This window comes from Perna viridis, chromosome 1, assembly GCF_037379345.1.
Source record: "Perna viridis isolate PV_CMFRI_1.1 ecotype Kerala chromosome 1, ASM3737934v1, whole genome shotgun sequence".
Classification (NCBI taxonomy): domain Eukaryota; kingdom Metazoa; phylum Mollusca; class Bivalvia; order Mytilida; family Mytilidae; genus Perna; species Perna viridis.
In genome coordinates this window covers 38306992-38329015 of record NC_142445.1, presented here as the reverse complement: position 1 = coordinate 38329015, position 22024 = coordinate 38306992, and the positions used below count along the sequence as shown (strand labels likewise).

At 32.1% G+C, this 22024-nt stretch overlaps 1 protein-coding gene across 2 annotated transcripts; it reads left to right on the top strand.

Annotated features, from left to right (window-relative positions):
* Positions 1 to 19: 19 nt before the first annotated feature.
* On the top strand, positions 20 to 20442 carry LOC148628656 (trafficking protein particle complex subunit 12-like). 2 transcript variants are annotated; one of them, XM_088591740.1, is made up of 14 exons: positions 20 to 141; positions 5310 to 5520; positions 6358 to 7152; positions 7505 to 7713; positions 10001 to 10117; positions 11118 to 11231; positions 12953 to 13091; positions 13418 to 13530; positions 14317 to 14389; positions 14882 to 14955; positions 15226 to 15324; positions 16780 to 16877; positions 18585 to 18672; positions 19193 to 20442. In XM_088591740.1, exons 2-14 carry the CDS (start codon positions 5319 to 5321, stop codon positions 19433 to 19435), a joined length of 2364 nt encoding a protein of 787 aa, XP_088447866.1. In that variant the 5' UTR covers positions 20 to 141; positions 5310 to 5318; the 3' UTR covers positions 19436 to 20442. The 2 variants fall into 2 exon arrangements, with proteins under 2 accessions (XP_088447866.1, XP_088447858.1); XM_088591732.1 differs by having other exon boundaries at positions 6355 to 7152.
* The last annotated feature ends 1582 nt before the right edge of the window (positions 20443 to 22024 follow it).

Sequence of the window (22024 nt, the reverse complement as noted above, 5' to 3'; positions counted from 1 at the left end):
GATATTACCTGAATTTTATTGACCAAAAACTGGTCGAATGCATTTACGACAACACAAGTGCAGTTGTGAAAAAAATTATCGACATTGAGATCTTAGACGAATAATCACTTAGAGGACATAAACTGCCACAACAATTTTTAAGTAATTAATGCTTTCTAACAATCTTTGCAAGTTCTACAATTTATTACTTGTAGACTTGTTCCTTTTGTACGGTTGATCATACGGAGCACTTTTTTCACACCTGTTGCCAACTGAACAGTGTCAGTGTTGGTGTGACATACAGGGATAATTTACTTATAAGTCCTGTAGTTACAATAACGTAACCTTCCATCCACATACCTTCCCTCCCTTGGCCTTAGGGGAATCTGGGTCATTTCGCCACGAAACCTGTTTGCCTATAGTCATTTCACCTACTTTCATGTTAGGCCATGTACTTGAATTCTGATATATTGTATGTTTTGACTATATACTACTTTGCCTTTGGTTGTTTCATCTACATTTGCACTGTCATTTGCAACTTAACATTTTCAATTGGAATGATGTTTTAGTTAACAGATATATTCTATATGGATAGTGAAAAATTAAGTAGGTGAATAATTATGATGCGGTAAGTCAATTTAAAAAATACCTGCAAATTGCATGGATTTCGGTCACTATTTTTACCTCCAGAAGAAACCTGATATGTGTGTAGAAAAAATTATTTGATGAATTGGGGTATTTACGGTCTTGACTATCTTTATGGGGATTCTGTTAGTAGTTGGAGGTAGCGTAGCCCACCCTTCGGGATACCAGTCTTAGGAATTCAATCAGAATATGTCCCACTAACAGCTGGGCTGCTTTGTTGATGCTCTGCCTGCTCCCAGACCGCATTTGAGTTATTTATAAATGAGATATGAGACTTTTAATGTATTGCATTTTCTTCCTTGACAAGACAAGGTTTTATATATAAACCTCAAACAAACATATTTCCTGAAACTTTCAGTTTAGTTTGTTTTTTTTTTCAATTCAATTTCTCAAGAAGTTTAACTACAGTTTAACTGTTTACTTAACAAATGTTAATTTGATAATAATTTTATATCATTACAACTATAACTTTCTTGATCTTATAAATACATCATTTACATGTACATCAACCTAACAATAAAGCCATGCTTGTTTATTCAATTAATTTAATTGTGATACTGATTAATTGGATGCAGGAACTTGGTACTTACATATATGTGGATGGAAGGTTACATTATTGTAACTACAAGTCTTGTTGCTGTAATAGTCAAAAGCATGATATAGTTTACTCTGTAAGAGGTTGGAATTCTGTTTCTCCATATCTCAACCTTATTGTAATATAAAGTCCCTGCTCCCAAGTGCATGTTCTAACATTCTTTGAAATCTGCAAAATTACTATGTTAAAGAAAAAACATCACTTAAATCTATTTATACGGTTTCTTTACAATCTCACGGGTGACTAAATTGATGAAGAACAAATTTATTACAAAATGTACCAGACGAGAAATTTCAGCAATCCTTGAAATGCTTTGCAAAAGCAGTTTAAATGAACTCTTTTCATTAATTTTTTAGCATTTTTAATTGTTACATCCACCATTCAGGTTAACAAAATTGTGTATTTTAATTTGCAAGACAAAACTTTTTAATTAACCTTTGAGTTGCCATTACCAATTAAAAGTTTGTTTTTTCAAAAATAATTTGTATTCTGTAAAATTAGTGACCTAATCAATATGGCTGGTCACTTTGGTAACTGTCTTCATTTAAAACATTTTCTTGGGATTTTACAAAAATTTAGGACTTTTATTGCTTGACTTCCAGTAGGTTGAACTTCTGTGTAAATAGAACACCTTAAACAATATTTTAAAACACATGTTTAGCATATATAAATTTGCTGTGACTTCCATCATCTCAGGTGCTAGAGGTAGGATGGCACCAAGTCAAAAATAGCTTGCCAGACATTAGATACCCGCCAACTTTTGAAAATCCCCATCAGATTTTTTAAGTGGGACAACATGGGGATGGACAATTTCACAACATATTTGGAGGCATTGTGGATGTTACTGTATTAATGTATGGATGAGACCTCTCTTGCATTAAATGGTCTTTTTCAGTTGACCAAGTTTTTTATGTCAATATATGTGCATGTAATATAATACTAATGTATATAGAACCAGTGTTCTAGGATTTTTCAGAAATTGAGGTTTCCTCAGGAAAAATCCATATAAAATCAACTTTTCCACAGTCAATGACTGCTTTCCTAACAAAACAAATCCTTACAGCATATGGAGTTTTCAACTTGCCATGGGAAAGTGTAACTAAGTGCCTAACTTTTCCTGACCCAAATTTCACTTGCCCCAGGTAACGGGAAATAGGAATCCTAGAACACTGTAGAATGTAGTAAGCCTTTTTGATGGTGATTTCCTCCTTACCTAATTGAAAGTCTGAAGTTTAACTATTCTAAAAAAAAATAACAATTGAAAAAATTACATTGTGAACACCTAAACTTTTTATATTTAACACAGCTTATGGGAGTGGGGATTTAATTGTTCTTGGGAAATTAACCTTCAGTAGAGGAAGTCACAAATTTGAATTGTTGATGGGCTAAACATGGGTTGGTGTTTATTTGCATTTCTGAATACCATGAGGTACAATATTTTTCAGGAAATGTACATGTGACAAATATTCAAGTTTGCTGCTATCAAATTTCCAAAATCATCACTAATTTATAGTAATAGTATTTCTTATAACTATTGCAAACACAACTTTTGGCAAATATAGTGTACTGGCAAAAATACAGAAAAGTAAAAAGAGATTGAAAATTCTAAGGGAGGTAATTGACTTTTTGAGTAACCAAATGAGTGATTTTGTAATTGTTAACATATGTAATTCTACACATACTGACCTGTTAAACTGACAGTGTCAGTCAGATTAATTATGTAGTAGAAATTAATGATTAACAAATGATTGGCTGTCCATAACTTGGTGATAGATCCAATAGGGATCCATTTTCTACTTGTCAATCATCTGTGATATAATTACCTGTCATAAAACTCTCCCTAAACTGTTGAGAGAGCAGTTAACAGCATTTGTCAGATTTATGGCTCTTTTAATTAAAGAAATTATATTGGAACAAGATTTTTTGCTCACCTGGCCAAAGGCCATGTGAGCTATTGCCATCACTTGGCGTCTGTCGTCTTTAACAATTATACAAAACTCTTCTCCTCTGAAACTACTCAACTAATTAGAACCAAACTTGGTATGAATGTTCCTTGGGGTATCCTGCATAGAACTGATGTGGGGATTTTTGATTCGTCAAAAAACATGCCGCCGTTACTAAAAATAGAACATAAGGGTTAGACAGTAGTTTTTCACATATATCTTCTAGGTTTATCCAAATTCTTTCAATAGTTAAAATGATCCATATTATTAAGACTACAAAAGTCTTGAGATTCCTTGTAAGAGTTATTGCCCTTGAAAGGGGAAAAATGACTTTTTTAAAATAATTTTCAGTCAATATCTTGAAAACTATGATAGATTAAAAGAAACTTTCAATTGTTGAAAAGATCTTGTGATAAGGCCTACCAAAGACTTCTTGAGTCAAAATTGTTGGACAACTTCTTGTTTAATTTATTGCCTTTGAAAGGCAAAATTCAACAAGGTGAGCGATTCAGGCTCCTGGGAGCCTCTTGTTTAGGTTTGAATTCAGGGTTTACTAGATCTACTACCAGGCATAATGCACATAATTGGTAATCCAAAACAAAATCATGCCTTCTTGAGAGGATAATTTTTATTTTACTTGGTTGCCTTGTGGGGCATAAACGTTTTAAAAAATGCTTCAGCGAACGTCATTATTGTCTGGACTAATAATTTGGGGACTTTGCATTTGACACACAACCTAATATTGGGATTTTGATGTACATGTATGTATTCAGATATTCTCTGACTTGGGAAGTGCATCTTGTGATCACCCAATTTAAGACCCATCGTTGATTAGAGAACAGTCTTAGTTGCAGATTGGTGCTAAGTCAATAGACATATCCACACTCATGGATGCTCTTAAGGAAAATAAGTTTTGTTCTCATATTTGACTCTCATTCAACTAATTGGTAGGTGAAATCATACTGCAGGGGTCCAAATTGCCTTTCAGGAATGGAAAATCTTGGACATTTTTAAGTTTCAAATTAATGGCCCACCAAAGTTAACTCAGAAGATTGCAATAAAGTGTCAAGAACGTATTTAAAAGTCCAGGATCTGGGCAAATAAAATTTCAAAGGTCCTAGGTAAGAAATTAAGGATCTAGGACTATTGGTCTACAGCTAATTTTGAACCCCTACATTGTACAATTACATTGTGGTCCAAAAGGTCATTTGGAGACAAATGTGGGATTGTTCAGATATCATGTATGAATTAATGTATTATTTTTGCTATAAATCTTGGTTGCTTCCCAATTTTAAACATAAGTGAAGTATCTGGTTATTGGAACTTCCTTTTCTACATGTGGATAGCAATTTTAAGAAGATGAACAGTCTTGTCCTGAGGGTTGGAAGACCACTCTATGCTTGCACATTTTCTGATTCATACAAAAGTACATGTATGTACGGCATAGGAATTTGAGATCAGATCAATGATTCAAAAGTAATGCATGTACATAATACAATATAAATTATGATAAATAACTGTTATGAGGAGTTCATGATTGGTTGATGAAGTGCATTAGAAAACATGATTATCTAAGCTTATTGTTGGTGTGCCATTTTGTTAAAATTTGACTAGCTGGATCATTGATAAATTATACACATCATATTTTTCAATACCCAGATGGATGTATGGACCACACAAAAAATACCCCAAAAGCAACAACAAACAAACAAATCACATTCTAACATAGATTTATTGGCAAAAACAAATAGTGAAGTGTCAATAATGGGATAATTCTGATATATCAGAATTTAAGTACAACATGGCCTGATCATGAAAACAAGAAGCAAAGAAGATCTACTGAAGATCTACTGAGACTGCATACACAATGTTTAGGTAGCAAACAGAATAAAATAAATTATGTGTACATACAAAAACTGAAGATAAGGAAAACAAGCAGTTATACTAAAATTAAAACACTATGATATCAATATTAAATCCATAAAAAGACTGGGAATGTCATCAGATGCTCAGGAAGGGTAAGCATGTCTGTTCTACCAGTGGCACTTATCACATTGCTAGTGAGTATTGTCTGGCAAGAGTCAAGCTACATTGATACAACCAAAAATCATTCACTTAAGTGCATTAACTTTACCCCTGTTTTTCAGCTATCAGTAATGGCAGATGATAGTGTAGAAGACTTGTTGGATGATGAGTCTCTTGCAGAAAAGGAGTTCTATCTTCATACAGATGGATCACAGGTATCCCCTTTGAGACATTCTGCCACGACAGGAACTCTTGATTCTGTTTACCTTGAGCCATCTGTTATAGAGGAGGATGTTCAGGATATAATCACAGCTATTCCAGATTTAGTGAAAGGTAAAATTTAACCTGAAGTGTAATAAATTTTGAATAAATTAGTGTTAACTTTCATCATCTTTTATCTGATCTTGGTGTATAATTCAGCACCAGTCTATTGACAGTTGCATAGGGGGTTTATAAAGCCAGGAAGTTCAGGGAGTGTATATTTTCTAGCTTGACTATTTACAAAGTACTTCTGACAGCTGGTGTATTTATATTAACAATTTGTGGTAGATGGCCTGACAAATTTTGTACATGTATTATATTGTTGATGACATGACCATCAACCATGGGACTGTTATGATTTTTGATGGTCAAGAAAAAATTATCAGAGCTACGCTTATAAAGAATTAATAATGTTGTCTATAGTTGAATATCCAGGACAGTTTCAGTTTATATCAAAACTTCTTTAAGAATTCTTGTAGTGTTGTAATAAACATTGTCAGTTGCTCCAGTACATTTTAATAGGCCTTTCTTTTGACAGAAGTATTATGGGACTATGTTTAGCATTGTCTGTCCATCTTTGTTATGACCACTTAAAAAATCATAAAGAGGAGGTGGGGTGGAGACTGAGTGTATAATATGAATTAGTGCAGCTGTATTTGAAAGAGGTGGCATAATTTCATGTGACTAGTGGCTTATTGAATTGCTGCATTATGGAAGTTGCCGAAATCCTTAAATTGTGGTTAGGGCATAAATAATACATTTAATCGAAAGGAGTAAACTAGTTGAAAGTAGTGGATAAGCCAATGCATGGTCCATGTTTTTCGGCCCATTTATTTATTTTTGCTTGCAAGTTTTCGATGTAACCATGAATTGTTATCTAATTACTGTATCTATAATTTTCCAAAGCAGATCCTATTGATGCTGACTCTGAAGGAATAGTTGTAAAAGCTGGTGGAGATACAACAGATTTGAGTGAATTTTTGATGGATGAGAAAGTAGAGCCACCATCACAACAGGTAACCAACAATGAAGTGGAGCCTAAAATGAACATAAGCAGTTATTTTGCAGATCAAAATTCTATTGATGATCCTTTTAGTAGTTCAGCATTTGTTTCTGTTGGGCCTGAAGAACCTCAGTTAAGCAAACAGGGTGACATAGAGAGTGTTGAAAATAATGATAATGAACTACAGTTTGAAGATATACAGCCTCCTCATCAGCCATTAGAGTCTAAATTATCACATGAAGAACCCGAGAGTGTTGATTTCCAACTTGAAAGTGACACAAATGTAATGGAAGCCTCGATGCAGTTGATTGATGAGAAGGAAGATTTTGAAATGTTTACAGCTGAAAATGACCCTAATCCTGATTTTACAGAGTATGGGGTTTCACCTGGAACAAGTCTGCTTGCTGAAAGGATGAACTCCATGCATATGTCTGAATCAGATCATAATGAAACTGATCAAATTAGTCCAGGCTTTGATAGACAGATTTCATCAGCTAGTCAGCATTCCATTGGTTCAGGACATGGAAGTGAACAGGGGCCACCGCCTCCTTTGCCTGTTTCTCAGTTTTCTTCCAACCAGTTCTCTCCCTTTGCAACTCCAACACATCAACCAATACCACCACCAATTAATGTTCCACCAACTCAGCTACATAGCCAACCAATTTCACCAGCAGTAGAGGCTGTATCACCAGTTGGAACAGGTGAATATTTTATGATAGTATTTTATTTTGTCATTTACTGATTTTTACATTTTGTGAATTTTTTTTTGCCATTGCATGTTGATTTTAAGTTTTAAAATAATATTTGTTAGCAGCTGTTACCAGAAAATTTTCACACATGTATATTTTTAGGGAGGCTTGTCACATTAAAAAAACCTGTTGCACACATTTTTGTTGAATAGATAGTAACTAATAGTTTTGACAAACCATCACAAATATGTCTGTGGGATGGTAGGTATATGTAGAAAAAGATCTAAAGAAGATGACACAAGCATTTCTCTGTTAACAAGAGATAGATACCACACAGAATATTTATGTGCTAATTTTTTTTCAGATGCAAGCGCACCAAATTCAGCCAAGTCATACAAAACCCCTCCACCAACAACTTTGTTTTCTGATACTGGGGATGATGTATTTTTATCAAGTATTCAAATGAGTGATTCAGATAGACAACATGATGCCTGGTTACCTGGTGACCATTCTAACTTCACACCTGTTGCAGAAAATCTTAGTACACCTGGTTTGGTTGTGAATGAACCACAGGTAAATTAAGCTACATGCATACCTATTCATGTTTTTACGTATTTATGCTTAATATGTTTGTATGATTTATTCTGATAAACCAAAGAAGGATTATGTAGTCGGCATGATGCATAGAGGAGAACTATAGCATAAGTATTACATAGCAATAAGATTGATAAATACATGTTCTCTTGAAGACATTTGTATCAGAAGTTTAAGTATTTTGAAGAGTCATGTATTTTTTTTTTTTATAAAAATTATTTAAGAAATTTGGTTAGTATATTTATCCATTCATTCATTTCATGTCAATCTAGAAGGAATATGATGAGAGTAGGTATGGTGTAAATGTCAAAGAGACAAAAATGGAGGAAAATGTTAGCCCAAGGCCTTCAATGAACAATGAGGAAACCCTCTTAAAAGCTGCAGCTGGCGCAAAAAAAAAAACATTTATACACAGGTTCAGCGAAAGAGTTGCCTCTATATACTCAAGTAACATTATAGGATTGAACAGTGTTTTTGGTCGTTCATGCATGTATGAACGGATCTCTCCACTCCCAAACATTACATGAACGGGCTTTGGCCGTTCATTGAGTTTGGGAGCTCCAAGATCTGTTCATACAATGATACATGCATGAACGACCGAAAATAGCTGTTCAATCCTTATAATTCTATCTGACAGTCAGAGTTACCCTCTGAGAGCCTCAGTCGGTTATATTAATAGACTGTGTTGATGTTTACGCTTCAATCCACACACATTCCTTTGCACACTTATTGGAGCGTGGACGAATATTTACACATAATTGGCTACACAACAACAGTGAAGATGGCATGGACGAAGTGATAGTTGGGTTTGAAAAATACGAGATGTAAACAATTCAACAGGAATATAATTATTAAGGAAATACAACAAGGAAGAAGGGTTCAGTCAGACTCACTTATAAGTTTCTTTCCCCAAGCTGAAAATTACTCTCTGTAAACAAACTTGACCAGTGAAATCAGTGTGCATGTAATAAAATATTCTTATGGCTATATTATGCCATTCAACTTCAGTTCGTTGCCACACTCTTTCGAACTACACGCCCGCCATATTGGTTTTAAGTTCACTGGCATTCATGCATGTATGAACAATCTGGCGAAGTTCATGCATGTATGAACTTTCTGGCCACGACGTTCTCTACCAATCAAAAACTGTTATAAGCATGAAGAATCTCGTGATTAGAATTATAAAAAAATAAAGATAAAAACGAAACAAGACATACAGACTGTAACAGTGGCCAGAAATTCCTGACTTGGGACAGGTGTAAAAATGTGGCGGGGTTAAAGTGCTTTTTGGTGCTTACAAACCTCCTCCTTTAAAAACTGGCCACTGTGGAAAAAATATAACACATTTAAACACACCTGAAAATCAGTTTAAAAGGGTCTGAGCTTTGTTACAATGGAAATAAAGAAACTGAATATTACACAAATGTACAAAGGACTTACCAGCAGTTAACTGACATGCCAGCTCCAGACCAGTTTAAACCTACTAAAAGTTATGTCCCCATTGTGTACAAATTCAATCCTAATTCTTCCCATGCAGGGTTGAGAATCATGAGACATCATAAGTCATACAATAAGGACACACCCGAAGAAGGAATCCTTTTATGCATTTTAGCTTGATTATGTTAATTATTAAAACTTCATATTTATTTAGCCAACTTTGAATCTTAGTATTATGTTAAAATTCATATGACAAGATGCCCTCTATCAAATGGAAGTAAAAGGTGTCAGATTAGGTAATTGTTCTGATATCATGATATTTTACCTGATACTTCCAAATGATGATTTGTCATTCCTTATTCTATTTTAACCACAGCAGACCAAACTAATCAATCTTTATTATTCACTAGATCTTGGACCAGTATGAGTTTCTACTTATCCAGTTGTGGATCCAGGGGGAGGGTGCAGGGGGTTGGCACCATTTTTTTTTTCATTGGAAAACTTTTCATTTTCATGTGTAAAATTGACAAAAAGTGGCAAATAATGTCCTAGCACCCCCTTTTTCTGAGGAACCCTAGCAGCCACCCCACCTTTTCAAAGTGTCTGGATCCACCCCTGACATAATATGATAAAACAGTTCAAATTGTAATGGACATATAAAGTATATTGAATTTATTGTTTTTTATGTTTGTATGATAGAATTCCATAGAGAAATTATTTAGTGGTGTTTGACTTTAATTATTTTGTCTTGTGTTTTTGTTTTCCACTGAAAATAAAGTCAGCTGGTAGAGAAAAATATGATGTCAGTTTTTTCTGATGTTTATTTCAGGGTGACCCTGTGAGGGATTTAGTTTATAGATACATGGGTGAACAGGAAGCTATCAAGAGACAAGTTCTAACTGTAGATAGTGTACCTCAAGATGTTGATGGATTAAAGAAATTAATTGTATGTTCATGGGAGTAAAATTTTTCCTTTTCACATTTTGTGTAATGTTTTTTTTTAATGTTAGCGGAAGCTTCATTTTTATTATAGTTTTGGATAACTTGCTGCCCTGATGCATAAAACATCGCTAACTGTGTTTGCCTCAAATCCTACCTTAACTTGTCTCATGATAAAATATCAGAAAAAAATAAATAAATTTTTCAGTACACTATTCAGAGATTTCTGAATGCAATTAATGTCCACTGTCCCCATACCCTTTTGAAATCAATTTTTATCATTCAAATTCTTTTTGAATTGTATACTTTAAGTTCAGAAATTACTGCATGTAATAATTATTGCTATTTTGTTATTTTAATCAAAAATGCTATTTTGAGAAAGATACTGCATCTTTAATGTTAGAAACCCCATAATACTGCTTTTGATTATTAAAATTTGAATTAAGTTACATTTTTTTTACTAAAGTAAAAAATGCAATAATTTCTGATTTACAGTAATTTCATGTTGGTTTCTGCATTGTTGTTAGCTACCACAAATTAGATCTGCTTAACCTTTTTTACATAGTGATATACCATAAGTCAGGTATCAGGAATAGTAAGATATGATATTTATCAATTATGGACTTTTTACGAAGTGTATAATCTAACAGGTCCATATATAACATTTTGACGGAGTGAAAGTTCTCACTTTATATTATTACATATGTAGATGATGTATTTCCATTTTGTCTACTTTGTCGGTGGCACTTTCGCCATTATTGGCTGAGAGTAATAACTGAACGAAACGGTTTATATCCAGATCTAAATTTAGAAGTATAGCGTCAATATATGTATAAATAGAAACATAACATTAATTTATTTAAAAAAAAAGGAAACAAGGTTTCATGTACATAGAATATCCTTTACATTACGTGATCATAATAACCAATGAACATAACTTAGTAACATAGACTTACACCATATGCAATATAAAAATTATATTTTGATTAAGAGATGTATGCTTTCAGGAGGGAGGTTGTTTCCAATCGGCAATAGATTTGACAGGAAGGTTGCTAACTGAGGCTGGACAAGGTGCTGATAAGATAGGACAGATAACAACACATTCATCTAATTCTCTTCAGGTATTGTTCTATTTTGTGGAACGATGGGATCCTGTTCATTACATAGCCTATTTGTCATCGAAAATTATGTAAGCAACAGGAATACGCAATTTACTTGCGTGCAAGTTTGTGCAGAGCACTGTATATAAAATGAAAATTTGTAAAAATTGTCCAATATTGTTTATAATTGTTTTTTCCTTGCATGCTTATGCAATACTGTTAAAGTATTATTTTTCCAGAAGCACTAATTTTCACTCTTTTCACAGCAAACATAAAAGTGCAAAAAAATAATATCCGCAAAATTGCCTTCTAACACTATACAACACTTATCATTTGTCCACTTTACAGAATCCATGAAAATTTAGCAACCACGAAAATTAATATGTGTACAGTATATATATATTACAAGTGATAATATCCCCTATAAAATGTATTATGTTTCTGTACAATAGAAATATTAATACCATTCATATGACATGACTGAGGATTGTTAAAGGACGGTTGTTTATATAAATATTTTAAATTTTGTAGAATTTCCTCATTTTTATATGATTACAAAAAATATGATCGTATTATGTTATGATGTTGTTGGCATTGTAGTTGCTGTTATTGTTGGCGTAGCAGTGTTAACTTTTCCATTTCTGTTTGATAATTTAAGTTTTAGAGAACCTAATGTCGTGAAATTTTGATATATTGGAACTTGTAGGTAGAGGGAACTTGCTTTTTAAAATTGGGTCACTGGTTCCTAGTGTTCTGCGAAAAGGGGCCAAAAGGGGTAAAATAGATGTTTTTTTTTTAAATCGATGCAGAAGATCTATTTCTCATTTCAATTTTGGCATTTTTAATTTGTTTCTTGTAAAATTCTTTGTTCAGAATATTTAAAAAATTAAAATAGCATTTTCAGTCTACAGGGAGCAGAAGTGGGGTAACACCATAAAAATCAACTTTTAATTTTCTGTCTGATTTTAAATTTTTTTGTTTGATTCCCTATGAAAATCCGTGCCTGCATTTTTCAATCAAATTTCAGACAACTCTTACAGTTTTTTGAGTTATAAGGGGTCAAAGTGGCCATACAAAACAAAAATTTTTTCTTTCATTTCTGGTCAAATTTTGGTCTAAAATTATTTTTCATTGAATTCCATCTGGAAGTCAAAACCTGCATTTTTCAATCAATATGGGGTCATTTTTGAGTATCAAGAGGTCAAAGGAACCAAAAACATCTTTTCTTGCAAGACAGGATTAAAAAAATTATCTGCTGTCTGTCTATTGCCTTTTATTTTTAGGTAGCATTATAGTGAAACTTGGTATAGTTCTGTAACATGGTTATATTGTCTAAACATATACTGTAAAATTATTATTATTCTTGATTTCTTATTTTTGTGGATTCCGTCAAAGGAACATATTCGTGTGTATCAATTTTCACAGTTTCAAAAAATGGTTAGTAATGTATGATGTAAAAAAATCCAATTTGTGTGTACTGTTTTTTTTGCGATTTTCTGTCTACTGTGAGAATAGTGAAAATTAGTATACCGTAAAAATTGATACGTTTACAGAAGTATACATATGTTCAATATCTTAACTGACACACTAACAAATTTTGCTGTTTGTAACTGTCTTAAATTTAATTGTTTTAATTTTAACAAATAAAATTTTGATGAATTAAACTGTATTACTTAAATACTTTGTATGATGTACATCTCTAAACCTACATCTACATCATGTCATTTTTTTCTCTCTGACAGTTATGGTTTTGTCGACTAGCATTGTTAATGAAGCTTAGATACTATAGTATAGCTGAATCAGAATTCCAAGCATTCCAGAATTTAGACACTCCAGATCTTTATTATGAATATTATCCAAGGATTTATCCAGGCAGGAAAGGTTAGATAAAACATTGTTTTTGTCCTATTTGTATAATATGGGGAAAATTACTGTTGGGGTAATATGTTTTTAATTGGAACACAAGCAGTTTACTTTTCAATAATATTCAATACTGAAATATAGTTAATTTTATGTTGAGATGCTAATCAGTTTTTAAAAATTTATTGTTGGCTGATAATTTGGAAAGTAGAGATAAAACAAACATGTCTCTTAGAATATCATCAGGAATATCTTAACTGTTCATTGTGCTAGTTTAACTATTCTTTTGGATTTTGATAGTATTGAAATTATAAGCACCTTTTATTCTTTATACTTAATTCTTTCAGGATCTATGGTTCCCTTTGGTATGAGAATACTTCATGCAGAATTACCACATTATTTAGGAAGATCCCACGAAGCTCTAGATAGATTATATTACATTCTGGCTGTGGCTCAAAAGGTATAAAAAAATTTGTATGTATTCAGCAAAATTATTCAAGTATGAAGGACCAAAATTTAGTTTGCAACTTTGGTATTTTACTTTGATGCCTTGTGTACATAGAAAGCAATGTTGTTTATAAAAATAGAGTTGAGAAGAATATAAACAGATTTAAACTATACATTATTGATTTGCTTTTGTCTATTGGTAAAGAATGATTCTCTAAATGTTTGTAGTATCAAAATAAAATTTGGCTATAAACCCACTCTTCATCAGTCCCAAAAAGAAGCTTTATACATGTAGGTGTACAATAACTTTTTGAATTTATCGATTTTAACCATCAATGATCTGAAATGTTAGGGATTGATGTGACATTGTTATAATAGGAAAAGGGAAAATCCTAGAAAAGTTAACTCAGTTGGTGTTTCTAGAGGAGCAGAAAAGCATAGGATGCTACCCTACTGGTGCACTTGGTCCTGGCTTGCAGTTCTAAGTGAAGGCTAGGTTTTGCTCATTTACTTTTGTTCTGTGTGCATGGTATTTAGGTTGTTTCGTAATCTTTATTATGTGTGTTTATTTTCTTTATCTAGTCATTATTCCAGGATTTTTGTTTTTGGATTACCATTCAATTCCTGGTACCTTGATTTATTTTTATATGTATGTCAAGCAATTGTTGATTTTTAATTATGCTTAGTTTTTAACAATATACATTACAATTTTGAGATAATACATGTTATGATTTTGACTTTCGTAACTCACTGGTTGCAGTAAAATCATACTTTTGAAATATTTTTGATATGAAAACAGATTGTGAAGAACTTGGACGATAGTTTAGCTGAGGATGGTAGTGGTGTACAGATCACTGAAGAAAGTAGAAAAGGTGGGCCTTATACTTATGAAGGCATATGAATAACCAATGAAATAAATTTATGATAATGAAAATTAAACATATGGGACCTCTGTAGAATCATTTTATTGCTCTTTAAATTTGAAATTAAAATTTGAAAAAGACAGACTGATTTAGCCAGAAGTACTGGTACCTCCCAAAAATTGGAATAATTAGAATTTTTATTCCTTTATTAATATAATCAATAATTTAGTTTCATGAGTCCATAATGGTGCAGAGAGGGTATGTATGTATATATTGATGTAATCAAATCAACAAAGAAAGTGATTAAAAGTATTGCTCTGGAAATAATCAATGTAACATGTAGAAAAGATATTTATTAAGCTATAAAATTGAGCTATTGTACAATATTTTCTATTCTATAGTCTGAAGGAATATGTTTTTTTCTTTTTTTTATATTAATAATGGTTCACACTTTTACACATTTCCTTTTTATCAATCAGCATATTTTTTTTCTATTTTCAGTATCAAAGGACCTGTGGTTAGAAAGAGAAAAACAAGTGATGTATATCATAGGAAACACATTCTTAGCCATAAAGGTTTGTTTCTTTGAGTCCTTTTACCCAGTAAACGAAGTGAGAACATGTTATTTGTTGTTTGTTGTTGTTTGAATTTTTAGTAAATGACATGAATTTATAATGTTTTATTAGATAATATTAAATATTCAGGGTTCTGATAATTTTGATGCCCTTTTAGTCTAATAGTAGGAGATTCTTAGTGTATAAGTTGTCCCACATTTTCAGTTTGGATATGTTTTGAAAAAGCAATTATTAATAAAATTTTCTAAGAACTAATATCTATTTTTGCAGGATTATGAAGCAGCCATTAGTATGTTTGACTCTATCCTGAAGAAGGACAGTTCAAATAAAGGCAGCTTACTGAGTGGTATGGGTAGAATATACTTACAGGTAACAATACTCCAATTAAAGTCATTCAATAATGCATGTTTTATGTTGATTTTTAATTATGCTTAGTTTTTATGTTCATATCACAACTCATACGTTATGCCAGAGCTTGCAGAAACTACGCAGACTTTTTGTATCGCGCTAGGACTAACAAATAGGCTTCTGGAACAGGGTTATGTTGCTACAAGATTGAAGTCAGCACTACGGAAGTTTTATGGTCGTCCTCATGAACTCGTGGATCGTTATGGTGTATCCATCAGCACCATGAAAACTGATTTAGTCAACGGGTCATAGTTTCCCTTTCCTCATTTGTGTACCCCGGACTTGACTTTTTATGAGCAACTCGGCAGGTGTTTCTAGAAAAGCAGAGGACGCTTACCCTACCGGTGCACCTGGTCCATGCTCCCAGTTTTTAGTGGAGTCCGAGTTGATCATTTACTTTTGTTACTTTGTATGTATGATTTTAGTTACTTTATGTTCTTTGTTGTGTGTGTCTGTTTTCCATGTCTGGTCTTTGTCCCTGGATTGCATTCTTCTGATTACCGCTATAACCTTGGTTCCCTTGATTACTCTTAAAAAATATATGAAAATGTATGAATTTGTGCTTTGACCTATCTATAACAATAATGAAAATGGAACTGTATAACAAAATACTTTTGTTTTATATTAGAGTTATGTATGAATCAATTGGTCTTTTGCATGATTGTCTCGCCTGCGACGAAAATTGCGGAAGGTGGGACTTTTGCTTTTCCTGTGATGGCGGAGTCCATTAACTTAACGTCAAGTTTTCTGATAAGTTCTTTTAAACATGAATTCCTTATGCTAGGTCAGTGTTATTTGGTATACAGATGCATTACCATCATTGCATCACAAATTTATGCCTATTTTACGCACATACTCCTGCAGTCATGGTCTGTTGACTAAGAAAATTCAATGTTAAAGTTTTACATTAAGTTTTCTGATAAGTTCATTTCAACATGAACTCCTTATACTAAGTCAATGATATTTGGTATACATATGCATTACCATCATTGCATCACAAATTCATACCAATTTTATGCATGTACCCCACAGTCTAGTGCATTTTGTAGTGGTAGCACAAAAATGATAATTTTATGATTTCATATTAATATACAAAATATGAAAGCAACACAAAAAATAATTTTTAACAAGCACACCATTATATTGACAATACTAAACAGGGGAGGCTTATCTCTGTGATAACAGTTTATTTTATTTACTATAAATAACCCCAAAATGTGAAGTTCTGGTGTATTGAACCATGGAAAAGCCTAAGTGCCCATTGTGATGATCTGATTCATTTGTAAATTTGGAAGCAATAGCACTTGATAACTGTAGTCATCAAATTATAAATATTCATCAAAGAAAGCAAATGGCTGAATGTTGAGACTGGTAAGGTAAATATTGAGATTCAATATTGAGTTCAGTATTTTACAGATTGGTAATGTACCTAAGGCAAAAGAGTGCTTCAAGCAAGCTGAAGTGTTATCTGACAGTCAAGATAATCTAAATAAATGTAGGAACTTTATAAACAGGTATGTTATCTCAAAATTTAGGTAACCACTTCATCTTCATTATTCAATCGACTAATAAAAATTTGGACACTATTATTTTAAAAATTTTAATTTGAACTTCTGCTACTTTAAACATAAAATTAAATAGATGCATTTGTAAGACACAAATACGTTGATGGTTTCTTAAACACAACTGCCTAACTCATCCCAGACTAATGATATAACTGGTAAAAAAAATATGGAAAACCGTCTTCATGTTTTGAAAAAAAAAATGTCTTCATGCTATGGGATAAAGTGAAACATCTTTTAAAGGCCACTGAATAAGTGAAATTTTTGCATGGAATAAATGTGAAATGTCATATGCATATAACCAAATTATTTGAGTAACCATTACATGATGAAGTGAAATTGATTGTAATATCCTGAGATGTAAAATATGAAATGAACATATTGGATTATAGTACGTTTTTTTTTTAAATTAAGACTTTTTGAATAGATTTATGATCATAATCATGGAGTTAATTTTTTGTTCATCATCATCATCATCATCATCATCATCATCATATCCACATAGTGTTATGCAACACATAAGGTGTCCACTAGGATCTTCCATATAGCTCTGTTTTGCTATTCTTTCCATTTCACCCCAACTGATTCCATTCTGTTTTTTTATTTCCCCCTCTAAAGTCCTTTGGTCATCCTGGTCTCCTTCTGCCAGCTGGTGTTCACCTTATTGCTTTCCTTATATGCCTGATGTTATCCATTCTAAGCACATGCCCTGTATATTTCCATCTCCTCTTCTTTATTTCCATGTTGATGTTACATATTCCAGTTTGTTCTGTGAGTTCAATGTTTGATACACAGGCAGATATTTTTCACATGAAATTCATGTTAATAGATCTTCACATGAAGTTGACATGATTTTCACATGAAATTCACTGAACATGAATTGCATGTGTACAATTCATGTGAATTTCATGTGAAGGCTCGATTCACACGAATTTATTTGCTCAGTTCTGGTGAAAACCATGTGAAATTTGTGTGAAAATCATGTGAAATAATTTTGCCTGTGTACTCTATCTATCCATTTAATTCTTAAACTTTTTCTGAACAATCTTTCTTCTAACTCCACGTAGTTTTCTCTCTATTTTCTTGTTGGTTCTCCATGTTTCTGCTCCATATAGTAATACTGATCTTACATTAATTTTGTATATTTTTGTTCATGAATGACTCCAATGTTTAATCTGGTTGTTATTATATACTACTATATGTATTTGTGATAATCTGTGTTAAAAGTTTTTAAGTAACTGTCTTTGTAAGAATATTGCAAAATTTGAAAAATGTGATACACCCCAAAAAAGGCTACATATTTTTATTTTTGTAATTAAGTTGTTTTATGGATCTATACTATGAAATGTGTAATTATGCATTCAAATCTGCCTGCTCTTAGGAGATAATCAACATTAAAAATCCAGTAAATTCTATTGTATTTGAGTGCCATTTACAGAGTTATCTCCTTTAATTTTGAAATCTACAGTGCATTCTATATAATTTTTATCTCCTAAGACCACGGGTTATATGAAAAACCACATGTTTATTTCTGTTTACTATGACATTTCAAACAAAATATCAAAAATAAAAATATGTAGGCTTTTTACCCATGAATCACATTTTGCATGATTCTTAGCTGGAGAGCTACTTAATTAATTTAAAATTCTATCTTTTCAGAGGTTTGGAAGGAATGTGTTTAAACAATTTTTCTGAAGCTTATCAAAATTTTAAGAAGGCTGTTGAATGTGATCCTACAAACTCTTCAGTAAGTATATTTAATCAGTAATAATTCAAACAGCTATATTTATTAATTTTATATAATCAAGAGAATGTTTACAAATTCTCTTGATCTTAGATGGGTGATAGGGTGTACTTGAGTTATCTTTCTTGTATTATTATTTAAATGTCTACATAGTAAATGTCATTCAGTATTTTCTACTCTCAAATATGAAGAAGTGTTCAGTTTATTAACATCAAAAGCATTTGAGATGTTTACCTTACATACTTGACTTGGGTTCCACAAAAATCTCAAGTAATAAAAATATCCTGAAATGCTTTAGTTTTTTCTCAAATCTTCAATTTCAATCAAGATGATTGGTAGAAATTTTAACTGAGTTTGTGTGAATTTGAATTGGGGAATGATTTGTCAAAGGTCTCAATACTCAATTTTACTTAAAACTGGGCTCTGAAAAAGTATCTTGGTGTATGTAATAAAACTGGAGGAAATATTTACGGCTTTTTGGAAGTTATGATGTCATTCTTTTAAGTCATATTTTTCTTTACAGGCTGTAAATAATATGTCAGTATGTTCACTATATTTGGGCAAGTTGATGGATGCCCTAAAGAGCTTAGAGGTCCTTGTACATGAAGACCCAAAGAAAAATTTACACGAGGGAGTTCTGTTTAATCTATGTACATTATATGAACTTGAATCATCAAGAGCTCTTCATAAAAAACAAGCACTGCTTGATTTAGTTAGTAGACACAAAGGAGATGGATTCCCTGTTGCATGTCTTAAGATGGCATAGTGTAAACAGTGGCATGTTTTAAGATGGCATAGTGTAAACAGTGGCATGTCTTAATATGTGTATTTTAAATAATGACATGTCTTAAAAGATGGCATAGTGTATCAAACAATGTATTAAAAAGAATGTGACATTTCGATGTATGAGGTAGTGAAGTTGAAACATTCCATGCTGTTTTCAAGTAATCTTTTGAGTATGATGGCTCTATAACATTTTAATTGACCAATCTGAAAAAGAGGTGATCCAAGTTCTTAAAGTAGCACTCTTTACCAAAATTAGGCAGGAGGTGATTCATGGATGTCAAAACCAACCAAATTCACTTTTATTTGTAATTCAGGAACAGGTACAGACCACATAACCAGTCTTAGTTTAATATTAAGTTGTTGCACTTTCAAGAAAAAAAATACTGTAAATGTATTAATTTTCGCTATTTACACGGTGGATAGAAAACCGCTAATAATAGTACACACGGAATTGATTTTTAACACTAACCATTTTTTGAAACTGTGAAAATTGATACCTGCGAATATGTTCACTTGACAGAATCTGCAAAAATTAGCAACTGCGAAAATTGATACGTTTACAGTAGTATTGATTGTGTGTGAAATTGACAACTAAGTTATCATTCTTTATTTTGCTTGATTTGGTTGATTTTATTGGGAGATGAATGCATGGTATGGTTGTCTCAGAATTACAGATCAAAATATAGACATATTATGTAAAAATTATAGCATATCTAGACCAAAAAAGAATTTGATGGGTGAGTTTTTTGAAACCATGAAACACCTCTACTATAGGCAGTGTCTGAAGTTTTTATAGATTGGTACTTAATATGAAGGTTAAATACTTCATATTCAAAATTAATGTTTGTTTCCTTATAGAAATACTATATCTAGTGTTGTGAAACAAGCTCTCACCATGATGAATGGGGAAGTGCAATATGATTGTGATTGTATATAAATGATGTTGTTATTGAATAATAAAATTAATTACTTTGAGATCTCTAATAATGTAGTAGTTTAAAAGTTTTTTTCTGACTCCCAGTGGCCATACATGTTTCTATTTTTAATATATTGGGTTCATTCAGACTAATTTAACAAAAATGTTTAAACAATTTGATATCAAGAAGAATGTAAACTTACTTGGTATGAAACATGGGTAAAAACACAATCTTTGAAATTTGGTTTAATATCAGTAAAATATTTTCCTCTTTTTCTCTTCCATTAACGGAATGCTGAAAGATATTTTGATTACAAATGACTATTCATCATTTATTCCTTTGAATCTAAGATCTACTGGCAAACATATAATGATAGGATAATTGGAAAGATTGAATAACCAAAATATCACAAGTACTGAAGAACGAGATCTAACGAGATGTTTCTGTGCACAAGTTAAAACAAAATGCCTTCTTGGTACCATATTTTGGTTATTCACGATAACCAATTGATTATCCTATTTGTTATACAGATTTCCTCCATTATTCATTGCCATTTTCAATATAAACTTTGTGAACAGCAGATAGATATTTGCTTTTTGATCTTTTGTGATGTTTTGGCTGGAGAAAGTTACTGGAGGAAATTACTGAATTCATTTAACAGTGTGAATTATTGAAATTTTTATTCATGGAATTTCGGTAAATGACTGCTCTCTTTATATAATAATTTCATTTCTCTTGTCTTTTTACTCATTGAAATTGATTATTTATATAATTATGCAGTAAATTGAGGGTTTAAATACACTAAAAAATTAGAGGTATATACCTTTGAAAAAAGAATTGATATTTTATGAAAATTTCCATAACCTTGAGGCTAACTCAAACAAAAGGAAAACTTTCTTTGGGGGCAAACTAAAATTATATTATTTTCACGCTTGCATGAAAAAAGAACCTCTAAATCAACATAAAATGGCAGCCCCCTGAAGTAGAAAATGGTCTGTGCTTTAATACTTTTAATTTTTTTTAATGTATTTAAATCTCATCAATTTTGTGCAAAAAACATGTTTCTCTTATGTTTTTCATATGTTTAGGTCCTCCATGAAAATCATATGAAAAACATGTTAAAGACTAACAAATCAATTCATAGAAAATAGGTAAATAAAAATCAAATGGTAATTATATGTCTTCCAAAGGACTAATTATGAAAAAAAGGTATGGTTTTCATATAATTTAGAAACAAAACTTGTTTCCATGTGACTTTATAGGTACAAAACATAAATTTCCATATTAGTAACATGGGTTGCAACTTTTCCTGTATATATGTACAGCTCTTGGATATTAGAAATTTCCTACTTCTTGATATATCTACCCACACTAGCTTGTCCGCTTGTAAAACATTTAACCTTTATCCTTCCCTCTGCTTGAAAGAGTAATCAAGGGAACAAAGGCTATAGCGGCAACCAAAACAATGCATTCCAGGAACAAAGACCAGACACGGAAAAGACATACACAACAAAGAACACAAAGTAACTAAAATCATACACACAAAGCAACAAAAGCAAATAAGCAACTCTGACTCCACTAAAAACTGGGAGCATGGACCAGATGCACCGGTAGGGTAAGCATCCTCTGCTTTTCTAGAAACACCCGCCGAG